Source organism: Odontesthes bonariensis, chromosome 20 (assembly GCF_027942865.1).
Source record: "Odontesthes bonariensis isolate fOdoBon6 chromosome 20, fOdoBon6.hap1, whole genome shotgun sequence".
Taxonomy (NCBI): domain Eukaryota; kingdom Metazoa; phylum Chordata; class Actinopteri; order Atheriniformes; family Atherinopsidae; genus Odontesthes; species Odontesthes bonariensis.
Window position 1 is genome coordinate 33594762 of NC_134525.1, and position 24297 is coordinate 33619058.

Sequence of the window (24297 nt, forward strand, 5' to 3'; positions counted from 1 at the left end):
CAGCTATATTCAGACGATATCTCTGTGCATTATGGAAGATTTTGAATCTTATGTCAATGGAATCACCTGCCGCGAGTTAGATTCGAGCCAGATATGTGCCTGACAGAGCTGTGATGCGTCCTCGCGATCAGAAATCCAATCGCGACTTCTGATCATTGTATTAATTAATACTTATTTTGTGTATTACTTAGAACATGGCTTTAGCTTTAGGGTTAAATGCCCCCAATGACCAATAATGCTTATCTGTTTATTGTTGTTATAATAACAATAACAATAGCCATAATGATAATGTGTGCCTGATACCTTAGCAGTGTCACGTCATTGTATTGATTCATACTTATAATTTTGTGTTTATTATGAAGAACATTGCTTTGGATTTAATATCAAATGCCCCCCCTAATGACTTGTCATGTTTATTTCTGTTTCTGTATAATAATAATAACAATAAAGTGTCTTCAAAGACTGTGGGAGCTGGTATATGGAGTAATATGGAGCTTTTTTGATGATGTACAGGCTGAGTCTTAAATTTTGGTACAATCAGATCTAATGTAGATGAACAAAATGTAAAAACAACAAATATTTAAGAATCAAGAAGAATAAAGAATCTTTATTGCCATTATACAAGATAATGAAATCTCCTTCAGACTCACGGTTAAAAGGCACACTTTGAAGTGAAACTATACACACAAGTAAAACAACTGTACACTAAGTAAAAAAAACTGTACAGAAAAAATATATACATACTATAGCACACAATATACAATATTTACAAGAGAAACAGATTTATTTTGCTGGCCTCTGTTCTGCCAGCCACTCTTCCAGAGTTTTGCCGTTCGAGGCACGTGAACAAAATGTCTTATTGCCGTGACGACTGTGCCCGAACTCTTTTGTTTTGGGGTGCCCACACTGGCTGCAGGTGTTGTAGCCCATTCCTCTGACGTATTTCCTTTTCTGGACTCCACTCTCCTCCTCAAGAGCCCGCCGGCGCCTGTTCCTCTCTGTGAACCGGGACACAGGAGCAGCAGGGGGCAGAATAGGAGGAGCTGGGCCTGCACTGGGTGTTGAGGCACCAGGCGCTGTCAGCATTATGAACTGCACGGGCTGTGCAGTGTCTGGTGCCGTGGAGGTGGGTAAAATTGATTGCACCCTGGTGGCAGCAGCGGGCCGTCGGCCTGGCCGCAGAACAGGAGCCTGTCCTTCCAGATTTGGAGGGAGGACAAACTCATGCCTGGGGCCAGATGTGGAGGGAAGGAGCCCCAGCTTCTCCTTGGGTGGTGGAAGCTGGTCGGGTGCCAGAGGAATCGGGTTGGTTGCAGTCATTCCCTGAGAAAGGACACTCTTCTCCTGGCTCTTCTGTCGTCGTTGAAACCTGAGAGAAGACCAGTTTTGTTAGATATGTATTCATTAGAGAACTCTTCAGTCAATTTGAGGTGAATAATGTGCCTGACCTACCATTGAATGAGTGTCCTCTGATTTAGCTCAAAGAGCTGGATCATGGTCTCAGCCAGAACCCGCGGACTGTTGAGCACTAGGTCCCGGATGTGGTGGTAGTCGCTGAGTATCTTGGTCCATCTCCAGCCTTCTTGGTGGTGGTCTTGTGCAAAGTGCACAGCCGTGTGCACATTGCCTCCACCAAGCGGCTGGTGCTGGGCCACTGTGCTGGCCCCCCAGGATGTCCAATCAAGCAGCGCTTGACACTCTCCACACCCGGCGTGACTCCAGACCGCTTAGGAGCCTTAAAACGGCCACTTGTCAGTCTGGGCTGATGACGAGGCTGGTAGTTGACCCGCTCTTTGTCGCCTTCAGGGAGAGCTGTCCACAGCTGGATGACCTGGGTCACCTGCAGTTCAGTGAGGTAAGAAGCCTCACGGAGACCCACCAGGTAACTCGCCAGATCCTGGACCTTGTCCCACCCAGCGATCCCATCTGGTCCGAAGACTGCTCCCCAATAAATGAATTGATTAATAGTAATATATATGAAATAAAATGTCATTAGATTGAAATAGCCAGTAATGTGTCTTACCTGAGAAGTGTCAGGAAGCGCTGAAGGGCCAGCGACAGCATGTTGTCCCCCGTCATGTGACGTGGACGGCAGGTCAGCAGGTGATGGAGGGGCCTGAGGTGGTGAGGCCTGAGGACTCGTCATCAGCGATGAGGGCCTGTTCTCCAGATCACGGGAGAGGTCATCCTCGTGGAGCTCAGGAACGGTGATGTCGTTGAAGGTCTCCTCTTCAAACCCCTCATCCCGTACGTCCTCATCGCTGACTGCCTCCACCAGCCTGTCCTCCTCCTCTGGGCTCTGGAGCACAGGAGTCAGTGTGTTGCCGGTCTGGCTGTACAAGTACTCCATTCCCAGCAACTCACCTACAAAAACAACACATAAAACAGAAATTCTGTATTGTGAAGAAAAATATATTAAAACACAGATGTTTTCCACAAAATAATACTTTTTAGTGTTGTCACTAAACCTTCTCACAATATGTGTGTCATATGCCACACCTGTATTTAGCTGTGCTTCACATTGCTCTGCAGCAAATACCAGTTCCTCATCATCAACCTCAGAAGTGCCTGGAGAACAAATGTTTAAACCATCAGGCCTGCTGCTAACAACACACAGAGACAAATGTACACAGGATGGTGTGTACTTACCAGAGGGGAAAAGCTGCCGTTGGGCCAAGTGTCCGGTCAGGGCTTTTGGTGGTGGTAAGGGGCACTGTGGTGCTGGAGCTGCAAAAAGTGGAGGGTCTGTGTTTTACAAGTCTGTAAAATGTTAAAGCTACACATGTAGAACTGATGGAGGGAAAATTCAAACTGCTACTCACAGGGTTTGGCTGGTGATGTCAGCTTTTTTGCCAGCTGTGAGGGAGACAAATGTTTGCTCCGTGCCAGCAGCGCTTTCACAGTGGCAGTTTTCCATGGGCCAGTTTGGATTCCAGAGGAGGTGGAGGCTGCAGGTGGAGGTGCAGGGGAGGTGGAGGCTGCAGGTGGTGCAGGGGAGGTGGAGGCTGCAGGTGGTGCAGGGGAGGTGGAGGCTGCAGGTGGTGCAGAGGAAGTGGAGGCTGCAGGTGGTGCAGAGGAAGTGGAGGCGGCAGGTGGTGCAGGGGAGGTGGAGGCTGCAGGTGGTGCAGGGGAGGTGGAGGCTGCAGGTGGTGCAGGGGAAGTGGAGGCTGCAGGTGGAGCTGCAGAGGAAGTGGAGGCTGCAGGTGGTGCATGGGAAGTGGAGGCTGCAGGTGGAGCTGCAGAGGAAGTGGAGGCAGGTGTCTGTCTCTTCAAGACATATGCCTTGAACACGGCCATGTTGGTGTTGGGCCGGGCATCTGCTCTCAGCAGGTACTTAATGAGGGCCTGGGCCTCCCTGCTCTGGTCCTCATAAACCTCCTTCATGGAGCGGCCCTTAAAACCTCCAAACTCCACCATCAAACAGCCCGAGTCTCCAGTTTCCCGTGCTCTTGCCTGCATACCCTGCTTCTTCCTATACTTCTCCAGCTCCTCTGTCATCTCTCTGACTTGGGAAGTGTACTGCAGGAACAGCTGTTTATTTAGGGAAAGAGGGGTTTCTTGTGCTCTTTCATTTGAAATACTATGCAATAAATATATTGCATAGCCAAGACTGTTCTCCAGGAGCCATCTAAATCTCTGGCCTTGGTACATACCAAACTGAAGCTGGCAGTGAGCCAGTACTAAAAAGTCATCAGTTTGGTCTCCACCATGGCCAGTGACAAAGCTGCTGGCCTCTGCCAGCACCTCCTCTTTTGGTTTAGCTCTTCCAGACCTGACACTGCCAACGCTCTTTGCCTCCTCCGACGGCACCATGAGCAGTCTGGTTGAACTGGCTGACTGGCAGCGAAAAACTGGATACGCATACATTCTGTGAATGAAAATTTTGAAAAAATGTGTAAATTCAACTGTAACAGAGGCTGCCCCCCTCACTCATTAAACAAACAAACAAACACAGAGCAGCTGCACACAGAGCTTCCCATACATGCCACGCCCCTATTCAACACCCTCGCACCTGCTGTAACACAGAGGTGTGACAAATAGCAGGGGGTGCAGCCAGAGCTTCTGTCCCAGGCTGAATTTATTAAGGTTATTTATTTTCCTTTCTATCAGAACTAAATTCAGCAAATCAGATCCGTGGATTAACGCCACATTGACGTCACGCCAACCCCTCAGAACAATGTAAAATGTCATTAGGCTAACTTTCAATACATACATACAGTATATCTGTCCATATGGGTTTTAATACATGCAGCATAACATCATCAAGGTCTAGGATGATTGCTGTGATGTTTATTAGCTGTACTCTGTAACTGTAATGCTAACACTTATTCGCGTTGTATGGTAGCATGACAGCTACGTTTTACTTCTATTAGTTTGTTGACCTATCGAGCTACATTTTTAAAAACAGAACTGTCTCCTGGCACTACTCCATCTATCTATCCATCCATCCATCCATCCATCCATCCATCCATTCATCCATCCATCCATTCATCCGTTTTCCAACTATCATAAAACAGCGCGGCTTCGCTCATCATTCACACACTCACATATCAGGCGATATTTTTAACTTTTTATATTTTGCATTTTATACTACGTTTAGCGACACCCTTTGCTATTTATTTACCCTAGAAAAGCTTACAAGTTTACGGTCAATAACAGAATAAAACACGACTTACCTGAGCGAGAGATGGAAAGATGAGAACTGTCGGACTACAGAATGCGGCAAAGTACGCCGGAGAGGAGGGACGAACGGTGATTGGTCAAAAGTAAGAAAGGGGAGGGAGGAACGCTGATTGGTCAAATGTAAGCCCAAGTAAGCCCAAAGGGGGAAACGTGATTGGTCAAAAGTAAGCTCAAGTGAGACGTGATTGGCTACTGTGGGCTTACTTTGGGCTTACTTTGGGCTTAAGCCTGGTTTATAGTCGGTAACGCAAGACGCAAAGCAAGACGCAAGAAGAAACGCAAGCCCTTGCGCGGTTGCAAGCCCCCCATTGCGAGCTTGCGTGTGTCACCTCAATTTTCTAAACTTCACGCAAGAAAAGACGCAAGCCTACTACTTGAAAACGACATACTCATCGATCAGACAGCATGCAGAGCGTTTACACACAGCGCACTTCACTCCTGCCCGAGCCGAAATCAGCCAGCCTGAAAAGCTGATTTCCCTTAAGCTATAAACTCTGTAAATATATAACTTTAGCAACATTTGAAACATTTTCAGGCGAGAAAGTAGTCGTTTAGACCCCCAAGGTGTTGAAAATCTGACAAAATACCAGCTATTTACAAGAAGAAGAAGCATGAATCACTCGAAGAGGTCCTGGCGGTGAATTTCCTTTCATCGTAGTAGGCTTGTCATTTAAAAAACCCGCTACTCCACCTACTCTCCTGGCAGTGAATCGCCACGCAGCACACGCAAGCGCCGACAAAGCTAAATGAAGTATAAACGTCTCGAGCCATTAACATACGCGCAAGAAGAAAGCGCAAGGGCAGTTAAAAGAAGTATAACTCAGCCTTTACTTTGGCGAAATTGACGGAACAGTCTCTTGCGGCAGTCAGGTTCGAATCCCGCGGTGGCGAATTCAGTTTTCCCCTCGATTTGAGTTTTTGAATCTCACAGTGGCAAAGTTGTCTCTACCCCACATACTCACTGTCTGTCTCCCTTCCAATGAACATTTTACCGTTTTCTATTTTTTTAATTCCTTTACCATGTCGCTGTTATTTTGGCTACAATTTCACAGGAATGTGCAGCAATGCTGACAGCTATTTTGATCTGTAGATGGCGCAACACAATCAGTTTTACGGCAGAGCCTTCAGTAAGACAACAGTTTTACTGTCCATTGCCCCAATGGAACGAAGACGTTGCAAAACATGTCGATAATTATCAAAAACTGTTTATGAATGATAAAAAAAAGTGCAATACTTTCATTAAATACATTAAATATGGAACATGTGGAAATATAAGAGCAAGGTATTGGAAATACCTGTTTACAGTTGTTTTGCTAGGCCTACTGTAACAATAAACATAGGAGTTGTGTCAACAGTGGCAAATGATTTATGTATTTAATGATCAAGACAACTTGAGTGTTTACAGTGTGTTCTGTAGGCTATGCTGTGGCAGTGTTCAAACAATGCTCATTTAGGCTCCCTTTTCATTTCAACAATGCATTTGTCTGTATTTTAAAATAAAGAAGGCCAACAATGTAACAGGAAAATTTCTGATTAAAAGTGTTAGTAGTGCAATGATGAACACTTGCTTAGATCAGTGTAAGTTCGAACCCCAGCTTGTGTTCTCTCACTCTTTCTCTGCTAAACATAATTTGGCTTTTTTTTTTACAATGTTCACCATGTTGCTGTCTTTTTGTACTTTTGTGGATTGAAACTTTTTCTTTACCACATCACAGGAATGTTCTTTCAGTCTACAATTCTTTCAGTCTGCAGATGGCACCACATAACGAGTAGGCTACTGGCAGAGTAGGCAACAAGGCAGCTCAACTGAAACAAAACATACTTTTACAACATACTTTGTTTAAAAAAAAGGAAAAAGGCTTTCATACATGTGTTGTGGAAATTTTAGTAAGGCACAGAGTCAGTTATTTTCTGAGGAGATAAGATGCTTTTAATAATATCTTGCAAGAGAGAACAACACTATCAGAATCCAGAGTTGTTCTGACTCGTAGGCGAAAACAAGTCAGTTAATATACAGGTTAGTGACATGTTTGGAGTATATCGTCTATTCCATCTGCCTTTATACAGGTTTTAAGTGCATTTGATAGTCTTGAAATGTGTATTATGTGTAGGCTGCTAGTTACCTTCGTTTCCTTTGGGATCATTAAAGGGATTCAAATCTACTATACTACATTAAGCTATCACCTCACACAAATGAGTGCTGTTCTACATGCAGCTCAGAAGGTGGGGCGAAGGGAGTGAGAAAGACTGTTAAAATTGTAAATATAAATAAATATATTTTTCCTGGTTCAGTTCCTTCAGCATTATGAACTGCATGTACACATAAACACAGGCTATATTGTTAGTTTAGTCATTGGTAATTTTACATGTTTTCTGATGGACATTGAATTCATTTGAAGCTGAATAAAACATAATAGTCAAGCTGGAACATCTCCTGGATAATGGTAAGTTCAGTGTGGCTACTCCTTATAGAATAGTTAGGCCCGTTAACAGGAACAGATGGATATGAAAAAGAATTCATTTTTGTCCAATACCACATAAAAACTAGATAAAGCTTAATTTGATGGGGGGGTGCATAATTGAAATGTATGGAGCAACTGCTCCAGATTGATTAGAGATAACATAACTCATGAAAGCAAGAGTTCACACGGGATTCGAAGGTGCTATTTTAAGAGGCAACACATCACACCTGTTCTAGCTTCACTACACTGGCTCCCTGTTTCTTTTAGAATAGATTTTAAAATTCTCTTATTGGTTTTTAAATCTCTGAATAGATTAGCACCTCCGTACATTTCAGAACTACTCACGGAGTATGTTCCGGGTCGAGCTCTGAGATCATCAGGTGCTACTTTACTAAGTGTTCCTAGGATGAAAAATAAAAAGACGGGTGAAGCTGCTTTCTGTTTTTATGCACCAAAAATCTGGAACTTTTTACCAGTGCACATTCGTCAGTCAACAGATATTACACACTTCAAAAAGCAGCTAAAAACACATCTATACACCCTCGCTTTCCACTAGTTTTATGGATTTTATTATTATTATTATTACTATTTGTATATTGCATTTGATGTTTCTATATTTTATTGGTAAATTCATTTTTATTTTTTATGCTTTGTCTTTGGTTTGTGTCTGTTTCCTCCTCGCTCTGTCCCCCCCCCCCCCCGAGTGACATGTTCTATTGTGCTACTTTATTGTTTTACTTTTTATATTGATCTTTTTTGTTAAGCACTTTGAGCTACATTTTATGTATGAAAGGTGCTATATAAATACATTTATTATTATTATTATTGTTATGTTGAAACATGGTCGCTGGCCTTCGGCCAAGGGATAGCCTAAAGAAGAAAAAAACTTAAGAAACGGGCTTGGTTAGAGACAAGAGAGAGTATGAGGGGAAAACTTAAAATTGCCACTGGGAGATTCGAACCTGCACTGGCGCAAGAGACTTGTATGGTAAGCAGTCACTGTAACCACTGAACTACCACTTCGTTGTGTTGAGAGGAACTACTCCAGATACCAAGTATAACGCAGAAAACATTAGTCGGCAATGTATGTCGATGGAAAACACTTTTACACGAACACATGCATGGAAATGGATTCAAAATAACAGCGAAGTGCATGTGTAGGAGTTGTATTCCTAAAATTAAAGCTTTGTGAAACGACAATGCAGTGAACTTTGGCAACATTGCCACACAGAGAGCTGTGCAGAGTTTTCCACAAAGCAGATCTGTGCTGAACTATCTTGGTCTGGCTGCCTTGATCAGCGATTGGCCGTAACCACGTCAAATGCATTGGCTGTCGGAAAAGAAGGAAGGACATTATTATCATATTAGGAAAACGCACGTCTTGAACGCGCGTATTGTCAGGTCAATACGCGCGTTTTTTACGCGCGTCGTTACCTAGACAACGCGCGTCCGTGACGCGCGTTGTCTAGGAACCATCATTGCGGACGTAAAAAGCGGGCGGAACCATCATTGCGGACGTAAAAAACGGGCGAAAATTCGGGAAAACGGGCGCTTTTAGCGGGTGAATTGCAATCTTAACGTGATACTTAGATGCGCAATGTGGCACTGTAGGCTTGCCATACATTGGAGGTAGATTTAGAGGTGTGTGCAGATTTCATTGGTCAAAATATATTTTCATGTCATTGATCAGAATTGACGTAGCTGTGACGTGCATTGTATCATCTGGATTGGTGGACAGATATTGTGTATGGTTTGGATCGGAAGCATCCGGATGTGAGCAAAAGGGGGGGGGCAACGCCTTTAGCCTGAGTCACTTCAAACAGAGTAAGCATTAACTGAGCTTTCAATTACCAATAAATTAACATTGGGTAGTATTAGCAATAATTAGCATTGTTTAGCAGTGATTAGCATTGGGTAACAAGAAAGTTAGTATTGATTAGCAATAATTAGTGTTGATTAGCAATCACTAACATTGATTAGCGATAATTAGCATTGAATAGCATAATTAGCATTCAATTAGCATCGGTCAACAAGAAAGCTAGTATTGATTAGCAATAAGTAGCATTGATTAGCAATTATTAGCATTTGTTAGCATTTCGTTAGCCATAATTAGCATTGACCAGAAATACAATTAGCATTGAGTAGCAATAGCAATAAGGCAAATATTGGTTTAAATCTTAATTAGCAATAAGTTAGCATTTATTAGCAACGGCTAGGAAGCTAACATCAATTGGCATTGGTTAGCAAACATTAACATTAGCAATAATAGTAACCTAACTCCAAACTAGAAGTCAAAAAGCTAAATTAGCCTAACATTGAATTAACATTGGTTTAATTTAAACAAAAAACCAACCTAGAGCATAAGCTTTCAAAGCTAACATAGGCTAACCTTAACATTAGCATTGACAATATCCAATCCAATAATTAGCAGCATCTAAGCTAAATTTAGCCGAGCATTAAATGAGCATTGATTAGAGTTAGTTCAATTTAAATTGACTTTCAAGAGTTGTTTTAAAAAAAAAAAAATTAGGGACAATAAATAAGTAAATGAAAAAGTCAAAAGAAGGGAACTAACTAGGTGAAACAATGGATGTAACACCAACAATAACCATCAGCGCCAAACATCCTGAACATTCCAAAGATATTAAAAAGATATCTCAAAAATGGGAAAAACGAACAAAAAATAATTTCTCACCCTTGCCAAAAGGTGGCACTTTCAATGTAACTACCTGTAAGATTATGGAACAAAGGATTAAAGCTTACAAACCAAAGGACAAAAGCAAAAAGAGACAGGAAAAAAGAGAGCTTGAATTAAAAGTTTTACATTTCTTTGAAAATGCAGAGCTATATCCAACACTGCCAGGAGCAGTAAACATACAAGGAGATTCTGAAATAAAAAATCATAAAATATCTCATGAACGTCCAGAACCACAAATAGCTACATCAAGCAGTCATGGAGCTCCTGAGCCAGACGCCGTCTGTAATTCAGATCAGGCAAGGGGACAGCTCCCACAATATCAAAGATCACCAGAACTGGCACCACCAGTTCAAAAGGCATCTTCTGAAGAACATAAGAGTCCAACAGCGTCAGCAGCGAGTTTGGTAGAAATGACGCAGGGACAGTATGTGCCGTGGCAGATGCTCGACCTAGGGGGGCTGGTTGCTCGATTGCCGGACATTCACACAGGTGCAAGCAAATGGATAAGAGCTTTTGAACAAGAGACTGTGCATAAACTGTTGTCTGTGGGACACATTAAGGCAGTGTGGGCACTGTGTTTTGGAACTTCTACCATGGAGGGCATTTTGAGACACAGTGAGAATGACTGGATGTTAAGCCACCGAGCTGATGGAACTGATTTTAATGCATATCGAGCTGCACTCTGGAGAGCGTTACGAGCTGAGTTTCCTGTGGGAGTGGACCTCGAAGCATTAAAGGGGGAGCCACTGTCAGGAACAGAGAGTCCGGTTGTGTACATTGCACAAGAATTGAAGAAATGGAAACAAGAACTGGAACAAGACATTGAACAAAACCCAGTGCTCAACTCTGTGTTCAGAGTTTTCATCAAAGAGGCTCTGCCTGCCCCAGTTCAGGGGAGGCTGAAGGATGTGGTGGGGTTGAATTCAATGTCACATGGGCAATTCCGCGACCACGTGGTGCATGCAGTAAACAAATACAGAAAAGAACTGAAACGGAAGGAGCAGGAGGAGGAGATGCAAAGGGAACTTGCACGGTTGCAGTTAGAAGAACTGCAAGCGAAGCAAGAAGTACGAAATGAGGCCATGACAGCGGGGGCCGCTGAACAGCCATCACAGGGGCAAGTCCATCGTCGACCCTGTCAAAGGTCAAGAAGAGGTGCACCTGGAGGACGAAGGTCCTCGGGAGCATGTTGGGCCTGTGGCGAGAGGGGACACTTTGTTTACAGCTGTCCGAGAGCACCGAGAAACCCGAGTGTTCGGCAGGACCGTGGCCAGTCCCTGCGGGGCGGAGCAAGTGGCCCGGCAGGTCCAAGGCGTTCCTCTGGCAGAGGAATCCCAGTATTTGTTTGCATTGACATATAGAGGTAAGAAGTACACTTACATCAACATTAAGTTAAATGTGTCACTATCACTAAGTTTCTAAAACTTAAATTTAAATAGGTCACTATTACTATTACAAAACAAAACAAATTTTCTAAATTTAAAATTTAAATGTGCCACTATTACAATATTTCCAAAATTTAAACAAAACAAAGTTTCGAATTTAAATTTTGGCATTAATAGCCTAAGTTAGAGTATCTATTTATCCCATGGGGAATTACTGATATCTCTCCATCCCATGTGGAGGGTAAGTAAAGCGCCATGTCCAAAATAAATAAATGTATTAATTAATAAAATTAAAATAAAACAAGTATGATCTTCTTTTGGGAGGATTATGCAATAGAATGCGCTTCCTCTGGAAGGAATCATGAAAAATCCAAAGATCAAGGGTTGAAAGCACAACTGGAGAGGACAACCGAGGCTAAGTTAGCCTTTGGAAATTTGAAACAAAATTAGCAAAAGTCATCCAAAACGGGCAACACTAAAATATGAGAAGCCAGTTTTCGTATATGTCTCCAATAAAAACCATAAGATTTCAGAACTAATAAATCAGAGTAGGTATGTTGTGACTCGGACAGGATGGTTGCAGGTTGTGCATCTTTTGACACGTTCAGATGTGAGAATACAGAAGTGTACTACATCGGATCCTGCAGATGTTATTCCACGTGAGTTTGAAGGAGAACCACATGAGCGTGTGTCAGAAGCTGTGAGATACATTAAACTGAGACCTGACTTAGGAGCAACTTCACTTGTGCAGGCTGATGTCACTTATGTTGTATATGGTTCATGTTGTGAGATCATTTGGGTAATCATGAGGTTTTGCAGTTGTGAAACAGGACGGTGGAAAACTTTGTGACGGTGGAAGCTGAGAAGTGTGAACGGCCATGTTCGGCACAGTTGGCTGAACTGAAGGCATTAACGGAAGCATGTTGACTGGTGAAAGGTAAGGTTACGAATGTGTACACAGATTCTGCATATGCTCATGATATTTGCTATTTGTTTGAAGCAGTTTGAAGCAGAGAGGGTTCAGGAGGACAGACGGGAGTCCAGGGCGACAGGAGGTCCAAATGAAGGAGCTGATTGCAGTCATGAAAATTGAAAATTGGCAGTGATAAAGTGTCATATAATCGTAAAGGTAACGAAGTGGTCGGTAAAGGTAATAACACGGCTGATGAAGCAGCGAAAGTAGCATCAAAGTGCCAGCTTGCTGTTTTGGCACCAATGGTGTCACTGGAGCCAGAGGTCACGCCACCACAAGGATATTGGTCATACATATTGGATAAATAGTCGTAAAAAATTTTTTTGGTACGAGAATTGATTCATCTGTTTATCATTCCATCAGAGATTAGCTCAAATAATGGTTAAGTGTTTGTTTATAAAAGTACAAGAGGCATTCTGCAGCAGCTGCGAATCAAGCAGCGCTGTGGGGCCGTTTATCATCCACAGAGTCAAGGGATGGTTGAGAGGATCAAAGGAACCTGGAAAGTGAAATTGAATTGAATCTGTGCTTCAACTAAACCAAACTAGATGCTTTGCTGCTTGCACTAATGAGCTTTCGTATGCAGACTCATAGAGTCACGCACTAACACCGCATAAAATGCTAACGGGTCGACCCATGCCGGCACCTCAGGTGAGGGGGCCCTTTAAAGGAGCAGTTGCAAACAGAGTGGAGAGCTTACATGAAGCAACTAACTGCAATCCACAGAACAATCTATCTACAGGAGGAGTCCAGAGACTTGAGTCTCGAACAGCTGGTTGAGAGACCAGTGGTGCCAGGCGACCAGGTGCACATCGAAGTGTTCCGAAGAGAGTGGCTTGAGCCAAGACAAGAAGGACCGTACACAGTGGGGCGAGCAACGTCAACAGCAGTTCAAATGGAAGGTAGCAACACATGGTACCATTTGAATCACTGCACTAAGGTTCGGACTAAAGACACAGACGGAGTTAAGTCCAAGGGAAAGGATGAACAAAAGGAAGATGTTAAGATTTCTGACACTTATGAGCATCCAGGTGTGGGTGTTGGCCGACAGCATGGGCTCAGGAGAACGAAGCCTGGAGATGTGGGACGGGATCCCGCATACAGGAGAGACCGGAAGGGTCCCGTGATGAAGCCACCCCGCAGGGAAGTAGCCAGCCTGGGTCAGATGAGTATGATGCAACAATACACACCCACTCAGACCATGCCACGCCACAAACTTTGCCAGCAATACACACTAGAGCTAGTCTTGAAGAGGTATCTGCTAACATTTATACCACCGCCTTTTGTGGCGTGGCTCATTCTGAGAAGGTGGTTGCTGCAAGTGATGTTCAAACAAAGAGTGGAAGAAGCCAGGATGCAGCTGACCTTGCGAGACCAGGTCTGAGGACCAACGCATGGAAGAGCTGGTCAACGAATGAAGGTTACCAACGGACGGTTCACAAGATTCTTTCCTCGGGTGTGGAACCAAGTATAGTCTGTTAGGGAGAAGAGATGCTGAAGATCTCTTTGATTGGGAGCGACGTACTGGCGACCTCTCCTCCCAGAGTTAGCTTAGCAGTTCCAGACCCAGCCGGACGGATGTTCGGCCAGAAGCAGACGACACCAGAGTACGGGAGATGGGACGGGACTGGAAGAGCTGCATTACATTGCATTTTATTACTTTTGTTGTGTGATAATCCATAATTTTATGTATTGTACTTGGTACAAAACTGTGATTAATTGATTTGAAGGTGATGTATTCAGTCTATGTGTATTATCAATCAAAATTGATCACTGATATGTCCATTGCCAGTTGTGTTAGTCAACTGTTCGGAGTGCGACCTTTGGTAAAGTGGTCGGTCGCCAAGTGGGGTGGGGCCGTAGATGAGTTTTCCCAAGAAAAGAACATGAGTTACGAAACTAGCAGCCGGTGGGTTTTTCGCACCTATGCACTGTGAACAGTGGACAGGTGTGATGGCAATGTAAAACTTGTAGTGTTGTTGAATTCAATATCGTTTAATTTAATCATTTAAAGGGGCACTAGGTAGCATTTTCACCTAAAATTATAGCCTTCAGGAGTTTAACAAAGGCTAAACAAGTCAATAGTAAGCGAATGAAGCCTGTCTCGCTCCCAGCAGGGGTCTGTATGCTGAAAATCCCATATGTAACTTCGGCAGGAGCGACCCGCTTCTGAAGTGTCGTGATGCGCGAGAAGAGTCGTTTGTGTTTACGGCATTAGCTAGGTACTGTATGCTAGCTGTAGTTGTAGCTATGTGTTCGCTTGCGTTGAAGATCCAACACCAAGCGTTTCATAATCTGCCTTTCACAGACTGAATATGAAACGTTCGATGTTGGCACTTCCCATCTTTGTGAAATTTCTCCAAGCGTGATCTTGTTCATCTACCATAGTGATCTGCGTTTTAGATCGTAAAGAGACAGGTGATGACGGTGCTCTAATTCCTCCTGAGTTCGAGACGTAGCCTAGCTTCAGAAATACACGGACTGACCTGATTAGAATAAGAATAGCGTTTTGATCCGAACAAGAATTGTTATCTACAAATGAAAATTGATTCATTTGTGATTGTAATCGGAATAGTGTAGAGCTAGTTTGCGTTTATTGCGGCGTGTGTTGGTAGTGCTTGCGCGCATCTGTCTAAGATGTAACTTTTGTAAGTGTCTGCTAATACAAAGGAATCACTCCACGAATACACCATGATGAGGGAAGAATCCCATTCAAGATCAGCAACAGTCCATCCATACATCCATTATCTTCCGCTTGTCCAGGGATCGGGTCGCGGGGGCAGCAGCCTGAGCAGAGAAACCCAGACGAGCTGTCCCCGGCCACTTCCTCCAGCAACAGGATTATAGCATATTATCTTGAGTTCTCTCTTCAGAAAATCTCTGATTATAGTATCTTACGTGGGCAGTCTACACTTGTGAATCAGATGACCTAACTGCACTGACTAAATAACACAACGGCAGCATTCGCCACGATGTTTAGTTAGTGGGTGTGTACAGGTGGGCATTTTTACGACAGTGTAGAATTTCAGTTTGACCAATAGAGATCGCTATACTGCCGCTAAACTACCTTGTATCCCTTTAATCATTTAATGTGATTCGGGTGCGTATATATAATCGTGTTCATTTATTCATAAATGTTCCCGTTGATTGATATTGTAGAATTATTAGGATAATTTAGTGTTGATTATGTTAATTAATTCTTAATTAACTAACTATGTGGGATTTTAGATTATTTCTTTATTAAATCACTGATAAGTGATTTCAGGGGGGACTATGTGGGAGAATAATGTCATGACATTCTCTTGACATCTGGCCTAGTTACATCCTGTGCCTTGTTGACTGGTTCAGATGAATATTGTTGATAGTTAGAATGAGTGTGTTTATGATAAACTGCGAAAGCTAGGCGCCTCCAGAGAGGGCCACGTACACTTGTTATGATAAAACGGTATAAAAGGGTGTCACAAGATGGGCTCGTCGGACATTTTGTACATTCTGTATGCATATTTGCTGTGACAGTTTGTTCAATAAACTCCCCAATGGACGGCTGACCGACGCGTGATTCGACTCATTTTCTCCACAACACTTACAAGCCAAGTTTCAAATAATATCCATGGTATAAATGTTATGACGATAATTTATAATTATTTTAGGCTAGTACGCAAAACATAGGCAAATGCCCACATCACCACAGGTGGGACTTCAGTATACAGCCAGTAATTAATTTCTCAACAGGTCTAACATGTAAAAAAAATATTTATTATTCAAAGATTGGCACAGCGGCCTATTAATAGACAGTATGTTTGCTCACCATATTTAGTTGTTTACAACACCCCACATCACGAGCATGTCCGGATTGTCCTCTACCTCTTGTTTTCTGCTTTTACTGCGTGTCTCTGTGGCAGTTATGTCCTTTAGCCACCCAGGACCTCACGTACGGGACTGGATTGAATTTAGCCAGGGGGGTCCAACAAGATTTAAGAAGAGTAAAGATGACATGGTGGATGTGGGCAAAGAGCTACGGTTGGGAGTGCAAATCAAGTTCATTTGAGAACTAGTGACCGCAAATTGAATTTGCTCCGGGGCTAGTCTAGTCACTTGTGGTCGTTTTGCGAGGCTGCAAATCGAAACTTAATCAGGCCAATCAAATCGTGAGGAGCAGGGTCGGAGGCCGGGCTACCTAGTGACGACAGAGGTGCGACGTTTCAGTGTGTAGTTCCAGAGAGAGGTAAACAGTGGCTGTGCCCAGCAAACAGTCTTTCGACTCTAGAAAATTTAGATATACAGTTTTCTTTGCGAGACGAACAGATAACTGCACTTAAGTTTTTTTTTTTTAAAAGGACGTTTTCGGAGTTTTTCTCCGTTGGTCCGTCGCACTGACTACGTAATCCTTCTTCATCGCTCTGATTGGTTGTTGCGCCATCCTATTGTGTGGCGTTGAGTGCAGAGGCAACTTAACCGACCAGAGTGGTGTAAAAAGAGAGTGGCGACACTCCCATAGACTCCCATAGAAAGAAAGGAATGCGGAAGTCAATTGGGTCACGGAGACGCCAGATTTCCAAACAAGAGACTTAGGGCATGTTCAGACCAGGAAAGTCCGATAGTTCACTTGCTTTGGTCCGAACCTTTTTTTTTTCATTTTGGTGCGGTTCGCTTTCAGACTGTACATTTCAGTAAACGGACCAAAATATGTCAACAAAGCCACGCGCCCCTAAGTCGTTCGGCTATTGGTCAGAATCGACACGCGCAACACAAAGTGCTATGTTCAAAAGTGAATGTAGTCATGGACGCTTTCCGTGCCGTTATTGCTTTTAGTTTTAATATAATCAAAACTATATGTTTTTTCAACGTTTTGCTATTTTCACAACTGTGTAATTACTATGCTGCTGTACAAGTAATTTATCAACATATATGATATGTGGGCATCTGCCCAAACGTCCACAAGAGCGTGGGTCTCCTCTTCGGCCCACGTTTGTCCCCTACTCATTTTCGGTCTAGAAATATTATTTTCGGTCTTTCGTTAGCTTTACCACAGCCGGTCTAATTATTAGAAGAACGACGCTCTGTTCTGTTACCTAGCAGCAGACAAACGACGGATGCTCCCGAGGTACAAAAAAGCAAAAAGTCTGGGATTAGGTCCGGTCTACTTTCACACCTCCAAAAGATCCGCACCAGGGTTCGTTTGATCCGGACCGAGTCCGACCTTTCAGCTCGGTCTTGGTCCGCTTGTTTGGTCCGGACCAGAGTTCGGTGGTTTGTATTCAGACCATCCCAAAAGGTCCGAACCAACAAAAATCTGGTCCGTTTGGTCGTTTGGTTCGGACCAAACGAGGTAGGTGTGAATACGCCCTTAGCTCCGTTAACCTCAATTACTCGTCAAGAACAATTACTGGTAAGTTAATAAAATAACAGCATTTTAAACGTTTTTTACATTTTTAAGCATTATCTATCAGAAGTATACTCTTAGATATCGTTATTTTTACATTTGGTAAGCATGAAATGTCGATGTTGATGTTAAAAATGTAATGGATTTAGGTACCTAGCTTAAAGCTTGGTAACGGAGGCTAACGTGAGGTAATTAACGTGATCATTTCACTAAAGTCCGTTAACTTTTTATTGTCAGGTGACATAATGTAAAGTTGTTTTGATTGTTAGATTTTAAAACATTACCAAAATACTATATAGGCCTATAGTAATAATACATTTAATAAATTTTTGGTATTTCTGACGTATTTTCTCCGGTAAATTGATTAAATTACAAAATTTTTGGCATAGTGAGGCATTAGCTGACTGGTCTTTAATTAAGTAAGTTTTTTTCAGCATGACTTTGCAGCTGTGATAATGAATTTATTCATTTTTCTGTTGTTGTTGTTGTCAGGGAGGTCAGCAGATGTGGCGGTCGCTGCTGTCATGCTGCCATGGATGAACCCTTATTAGGGCTTCAGCAGATTTCTACAATGTCCAAACCCTTGAATTTGATCAAATATATTTCATTGTTGCAGATTAATCTATCCAACAGTATAAGTAGCAGTAAAAGAACTTCTTTATTAAGGCTTGTTTTACATTTTCCATGATGACATTTTATAATAAAATGTTTGGTTTAAATCTGTTTTGTTTATTTTTTTCACAACTGACACATTTATTTTGTCATTAATATGGTTTTAACCAGAAAAAAGTTAAATTCATATTTTATTCCATTATACCGGCTGAATCCGTCGGTCGGGTCGCGGGGGGGCTCATTGTCCATCTGACACCAGAGAGAACAGAGACTGAATGACATCTTCTACAGTTAGAGTGTTTGGGACAACAGGAGTAGATCCTGAGAACAGACAGTAACATCAGGCTCTGTTGGAGGATGTAGATCTGAAGGTAAGCTGGACCACTGGCATGATTCAGTATAAAGGAGGACAAGGTAGCTGCCCCCTGCTAGCATGCAGGGGTACCCTCTAAGGTGATAGAGAATGGTTGAATGGGGCATTAATCCTTGTTCTGTGATGTGATATGTAGCCCAAAAAAAATTGGTTGGGTCTGTAATGGCTCAGAACCTCCCTAAAAGGCTCTCTGAAACAGCTGTTACTATGCTGGGTTTAGAATGCGTCATTTGCCCTTATTGGCGTCATTTCAGAGCTTATCTGGCAACCTCATTATGAAATGCAGGTAGGTGTTGGCGCTATTTGGTTGCCGTTGCTTGATTGGCTGCCCTTGCTCTCACTGAAAACAGAGCTATAGAGTAATACACTGACTGAAAAGAAAGCTCATCAGAATCAGAATTCGTTTTATTGCCATACCGTTTAATGATGGTAAAGTGACTGGGGCAGGTTATGAGGTGATTATGAAGTGTTCATAAGTCCAACTGCAAGGGGGAAAAAACTGTTTTTGTGACGGAAGGTTCTGGTCCGAATGGACCGAAGCCTCCTGCCCAGGGGAGTGGTGCAAATAGAGAAGGGTCAGCTGTGATCCGACCTGCTCGCCCCATAGTCCTGGAGACGTGCAGGTCATGGATAGATGGGAGGCTGCAGCCGATCAGCTTCTCAGCGGAGCGCACAGCTCGCTGCAGTCTGTGTCTGTCCCTGTCGGCACTGACCCTCTACTGAGCATTAAATTCCGACTGAAGCCTGCTCAGAATCGTGCAAGGTTTGTGAAACTGTACTCCGTGAAATGCGCAGAGCAAAGGAAAAGTCGGCGGTTGTATGTACTGGGGATGCTGTTAAAAATAAATAAAAGCCATTGATCGCGAACATTGCTTTCCGGGGGAAGAATATGTAACGATCGTAGTCCGCTTTCACAGCCTTGGAAGGCGCACCAGTTTCTGTTTCTCGCCGAAGGGGAGTGTCTGAAACGGGGTGGCTGTGGATTTGGGTGGGGGGGATTGCTGGCACTTTTTCTGGGGGATATTCAAAAAAGGGGAGTACTTGAAACAGAGGTTCTGACACTTGCTGGCAGGGCTGGACTGGGACCAAAACATGGCCCGGGCATTTTTTGGCCATGGCGGCCCACCATGAATATTTATACGATCACACAAGTAATCTCATCACTTTCTGTGAAAAATGCAATTAAATCCTAACACAAATGTATTCATTTAAATAAATCTCCTCACCTTACAAAAGCAGTTTTTTCATTAAATTGCTCTTCTCTGCCACTCTGTCAATCACTGTGTCAGTATCAAGGGACACAAGAACATCCTTCTCGGTGGCCATCAACATAAAGGCTTCCAGTTTGCTGGCAGAAAGGCAACTCCTCAGTCTGTGTTTGATGTAGCGGAGGGTTGAAAATGACCGAAAATGACCGGGGCAGGAATATTAATTTCGTATTTCTCCGGTTACCTATCAATCCATTTCAGCAAAGCAATGTTTCACTAATATTATATGGGCAACTGTAACCTGTAACACCTGCAAACAATATAGTTATAACAAGCTAAAATAACACTGAACACTTTGGTGTCTACATGAGAGTGTCATAAACATTAATGACACACTTGATATCTATGACTGATGTCATTGGGTATTTGCAATATCTGCACACCAGTCAACTTTACATAAGCCTACAAAATGGAATGGCACTAGATACGTTATAGCCTTGCCTACATTAATGATGGTTTAAGTACTGTAATGCTAATGACAGGCGCATGTCACTTTTACACCTTCAAATAAAGTAAATCTACTCATAGTATTAGTTGAAAATAAAGACTCTGAATGATCTCTGTGACAAAAACGCGCACGCGCAGACACACACACACACACACACACACACACACACACCACAGTCGGTGACCACCTCCTAACCAACAAGGTTGTGCAAAAAAACAGGCTAGGCTTTTTATTCGTGTTCCAGCCTGACTGGATAAAATAAGAAATCATTTCAGCATGATCAATTCCCCCCATACTGATGTAGTGAAGATGTAGCCTACCAGTCGTTTATCTATAAATACCTCATTTAAGTGTCCACGCACACGGAGAGCCCTCCCATTATAAAAACATGTCGTCATTCTGCTAACATTTCGCCTAACATTAGCCTACTTCTTACCGGGCTGGCTATTCTGACCTCCTCAATCTGTCCTTGGGTCACGTCTGTCTCCTCCTCCACCTCTGAATCCACCTCGATAGCTTCTTCCTCTGTGTTTGGCCTACACTGTTCTACGGAGACACTCGTGCACTGGGGGCTGCTGATGATGTTGACGGCCCTGGCCCTGCACTTGATGGCCTGCACCCGGTGCTGTGGTCGTGGTGGAAGCACTTGCAAACATGTCAGTAAGCTTCGCACATTTTGCTGCTTGTAGACTTTTTAGCCTTTTATTTCGCAGCTTCTGTGCACCACCCTTTCGTTTCTGTTGTTTATCCATTTCGGTTTTTGACTGTTCTCTCCTAGTCCGTTCAGCTCAAATGGTAGGCCTGATGACCTGTGTCAACGGTGAGGGGAGGGGCGGGCCAAAGAGGTGCTGAGAGATTTCATTGGACTAGCCCCGTCAACATGAAATTGTGGGCCGCCCGCCGGTCACTTTTTTTTTTTTTTTTTTTCACATTAATCAAAAAAAAACAAAAAAAAAACTACATCACCGGCCCTCGAGGGGCGTCGGCCCACCGGGAAAATGCCCGGTATGCCCGACTGTCAGTCCAGCCCTGCTTGCTGGCACTTCGTGTGTACTCCCCACAGCGGGGAGACTCAGAACTAACACCAAAAACGTGAAAAAGACGATTTTGATTCTCTATACCCTTCTACAATTTAAAATGGTGATAAATGTGTCTCTGCCGCTCCAAAAAAGAAAAAATGTTGACAAGTCGGTGATCGGTGAAGTGATCAATGGACATTATGGGTCAATATTTACCGAAAATTGCGTCGTAAATGTTAAAGTTATCGTTTTTGTGCTCCGTTACGCTAAGACGCGTTCAAACTGACTGACAGCGCTGTGATGTTTGGAACTCCGGAGGCTTACATGAACCACGTGACAGCCCTAGCGGCGACTTCAAAGCGTGTCGCAACTCTGTATTACTCTATAGCTCTGTGACAGACAACCGTTTATCCCGCCCACACTGCTATCCAGCGTCACGGGTCTGGCTTGCTAGGCTAACGTGCTCCTCGATGTGGCGAATTTCAAAAGTGAAAGCACTTTGTTCGTTGGCCCAGCTTTTCTGTGCGTCAACACAGATCTCCGACTCTTTCAAATCTTAATCTTAATAAACAACATGAAATTCTTGGGATTTGTTCTGTAAATTTATATCTGCATATTTTATTTCATTTTAACCATTTTTTTTTTTTTTTGTGAGAGGTACCGGATCTGCCCAAATAGGTGCTGGAACACAGGGTGGCCAAAATGAAGAGGTCCCGGATCCTGTTCCGGCAGGATCCGGCTCAAATTAACCACTGAGCCAAACTGTCACCAGCTGCTGTCTTAGCTCCTTGTCCTTGTCCCCCTGCCTGCCCCTGTGTCTGCCCGCTGGAGCCCTCTCCTGAATCGGTCTCGATCGCAGTGGGGGCGGCTGTGGGGGTGGGCGCGGGCGCGGGCGCGGGCGCGGGGGCAGTAGCCGCCGCCTCGCCAACCGACATCACGTCGCCACGAGCGTGCTCATTCGCGGGTCTGTGAGGACAAGCGACCCACTTGTGCCCCACATCTCCACACTCAAAACATTTCATGTTCCCCGTGCTGGCGTACACCATGTAGAGTCCCTCTCCGTGTCTCACTCTGAATGACACGTCCACCGTTTGTGACGGACAGTTCAGGAACATGAAACACTGTCTCCTGAACGACTGGACGTGTCTCAGTTTGTCGCTCTTACAACCCAGGCCTACTGTCTTGAAACCACTCGCCATCTTCCCGAAGCGCTGCAGCTCTCGCTCCAGCGCCTCGTTGGGAATAAACGGGGGAACACCGGAGACGGTGACTCGGGTGGAAGGCACGGCGAGTGGGGAAACCTGCAGGTACATACCGTTCAAAGTCACTCCGCTCGCCAACAAATCAGCCACCAAACGCTCTTCTTTAACAAACACCACAACCTCTCTGTTCATCCTGGAGGCGTAGGACAGGTTTGCATGTCCCACCTGGTCTCCAACAGCCAGGAGAACCTCCTCCACAGGTACTAACGGGTCGGGCTGAACCCGCACCCCATGGCGGATTGAAAGGGAAAGTGTCTCCGAAGACGCCATCCCCGCCGTGAAACACGGCTAACCCTCCGCCAAACTACACCAAAACACACCAAAACCTACCTCAAAATAACCACACGAATTACATCATAATCACACAGTGAGAAAATGAGTCAGAAAAAACTCACAAACTTTCAGCAAACTCACCACACTTTCCTTTTACAAACTCCCAGCATGCACTCTGAGAAAAGATAGATAGATAGATAGATAGATAGATAGATAGATAGATAGATAGATAGATAGATAGATAGATAGATAGATAGATAGATAGATAGATAGATAGATAGATAGATAGGTTCAGGAAGCAGAGACCCTCTATCTTTAAGATTAGGCTTAAAACTTTTCTTTTTTTTCAAAGCTTATAGTTAGAGATGGCTCAGGTGCTCATGAAACAATTCAATTCAATTCAATTCATTTTTATTTATATAGCGCCAAATACAACAAATGTCATCTCAAGGCACTTAGATAATAAGTCCAATTTAAGCCAATTGGAATTCAATTAATTGTAATCATAATTATTCATAAAATAATTAATTTCGTTCATATAGAGCCAATTCAAAAACAATTTCCTAGCTAAGAAAACCAACAGATTGCACTGAAAACTTTTTCTTTTTCGGTCCAATCTCCCGTCCTGAGCGTGCCTGAGGCGACTGTGGAGAGAAACGACTCCCTTTGAACAGGAAGAAACCTCTGGCAGAACCAGAACCAGGAAGGGTGGCCATCCGCCTCCACCAGCTGGGGTTTGAGAAGACAGAAAAGAGGGGACAACAAACACCGTAACACCATTCAAAGGATATCTGTTGGAACAGGGAAACACGAGTTAATGACCACAATAATGTCACATATACATAAAGAGAGTAAAGTGAGGAAAGGTGTGACAGATGAGGCCCCCCAGCAGTCTGGGCCTATAGCAGCTTAACTATGGGATGTTTCAGGATCACCTGAGCCATCCCTAACTATAAGCTTTATCAAAAAGGAAAGTTTTAAGCCTGGTCTTAAAAGTGGAAAGGGTGTCTGCTTCCCGGACATTTACTGGCAGCTTATGCCACAAGAGAGGGGCCTGATAACTGAAGGCTCTGCCTCCCAAACTGGCAGCTGGTTCCACAGAGAGGGGCCTGATAAATGAACGCTCTGCCTCCCATTCTACTTTTAGAAACTCTGGGAACCTCAAGTAAACCTGCAGTTTGGGAACAAAGTGCTCTGTTAGGAAAATATCTTACAATGAGATCTTTAAGATATGATGGAGCTCGGTCATTAAGAGCTTTATATGTAAGGAGAAGAATCTTAAATTCTATTCTGAATTTAACAGGGAGCCAATGAAGAGAAGCTAAAACTGGAGAAATATGATCTCTCCTGCTAGTTCTATTCAGAACTCTGGCTGCAGCATTTTGGATCAGCTGGAGGCTTTTCAGAGAATATGTGGGACAGCCCAATAATAAAGAATTACAGTAGTCCAATCTTGAA

General features: G+C 43.6%; 1 protein-coding gene across 1 annotated transcript; it reads right to left on the bottom strand.

Annotated features, from left to right (window-relative positions):
* Nucleotides 1-636: 636 nt before the first annotated feature.
* On the bottom strand, nt 637-22836 carry LOC142370003 (uncharacterized). Its single transcript, XM_075452418.1, has 9 exons — nt 22074-22836; nt 3654-3851; nt 2823-3113; nt 2650-2727; nt 2500-2568; nt 2024-2364; nt 1771-1840; nt 1453-1726; nt 637-1369 (listed from the first exon to the last, which is right to left on the bottom strand). Exons 1-9 carry the CDS (start codon nt 22834-22836, stop codon nt 784-786), a joined length of 2670 nt encoding a protein of 889 aa, XP_075308533.1. The 3' UTR covers nt 637-783.
* Nucleotides 22837-24297: the final 1461 nt, after the last annotated feature.

Coding starts and splice junctions, on each gene's coding strand:
- LOC142370003 (XM_075452418.1), bottom strand. CDS start 22,836: ATGGCGTCTTCGGAGACACTTTCCCTTTCAATCCGCCATGGGGTGCGG. Junction 2,569..2,649: donor ACGGCAGCTTTTCCCCTCTG/GTAAGTACACAC, acceptor TTTGTTCTCCAG/GCACTTCTGAGGTTGATGAT. Junction 1,841..2,023: donor CGCTTCCTGACACTTCTCAG/GTAAGACACATT, acceptor ACTGAACTGCAG/GTGACCCAGGTCATCCAGCT.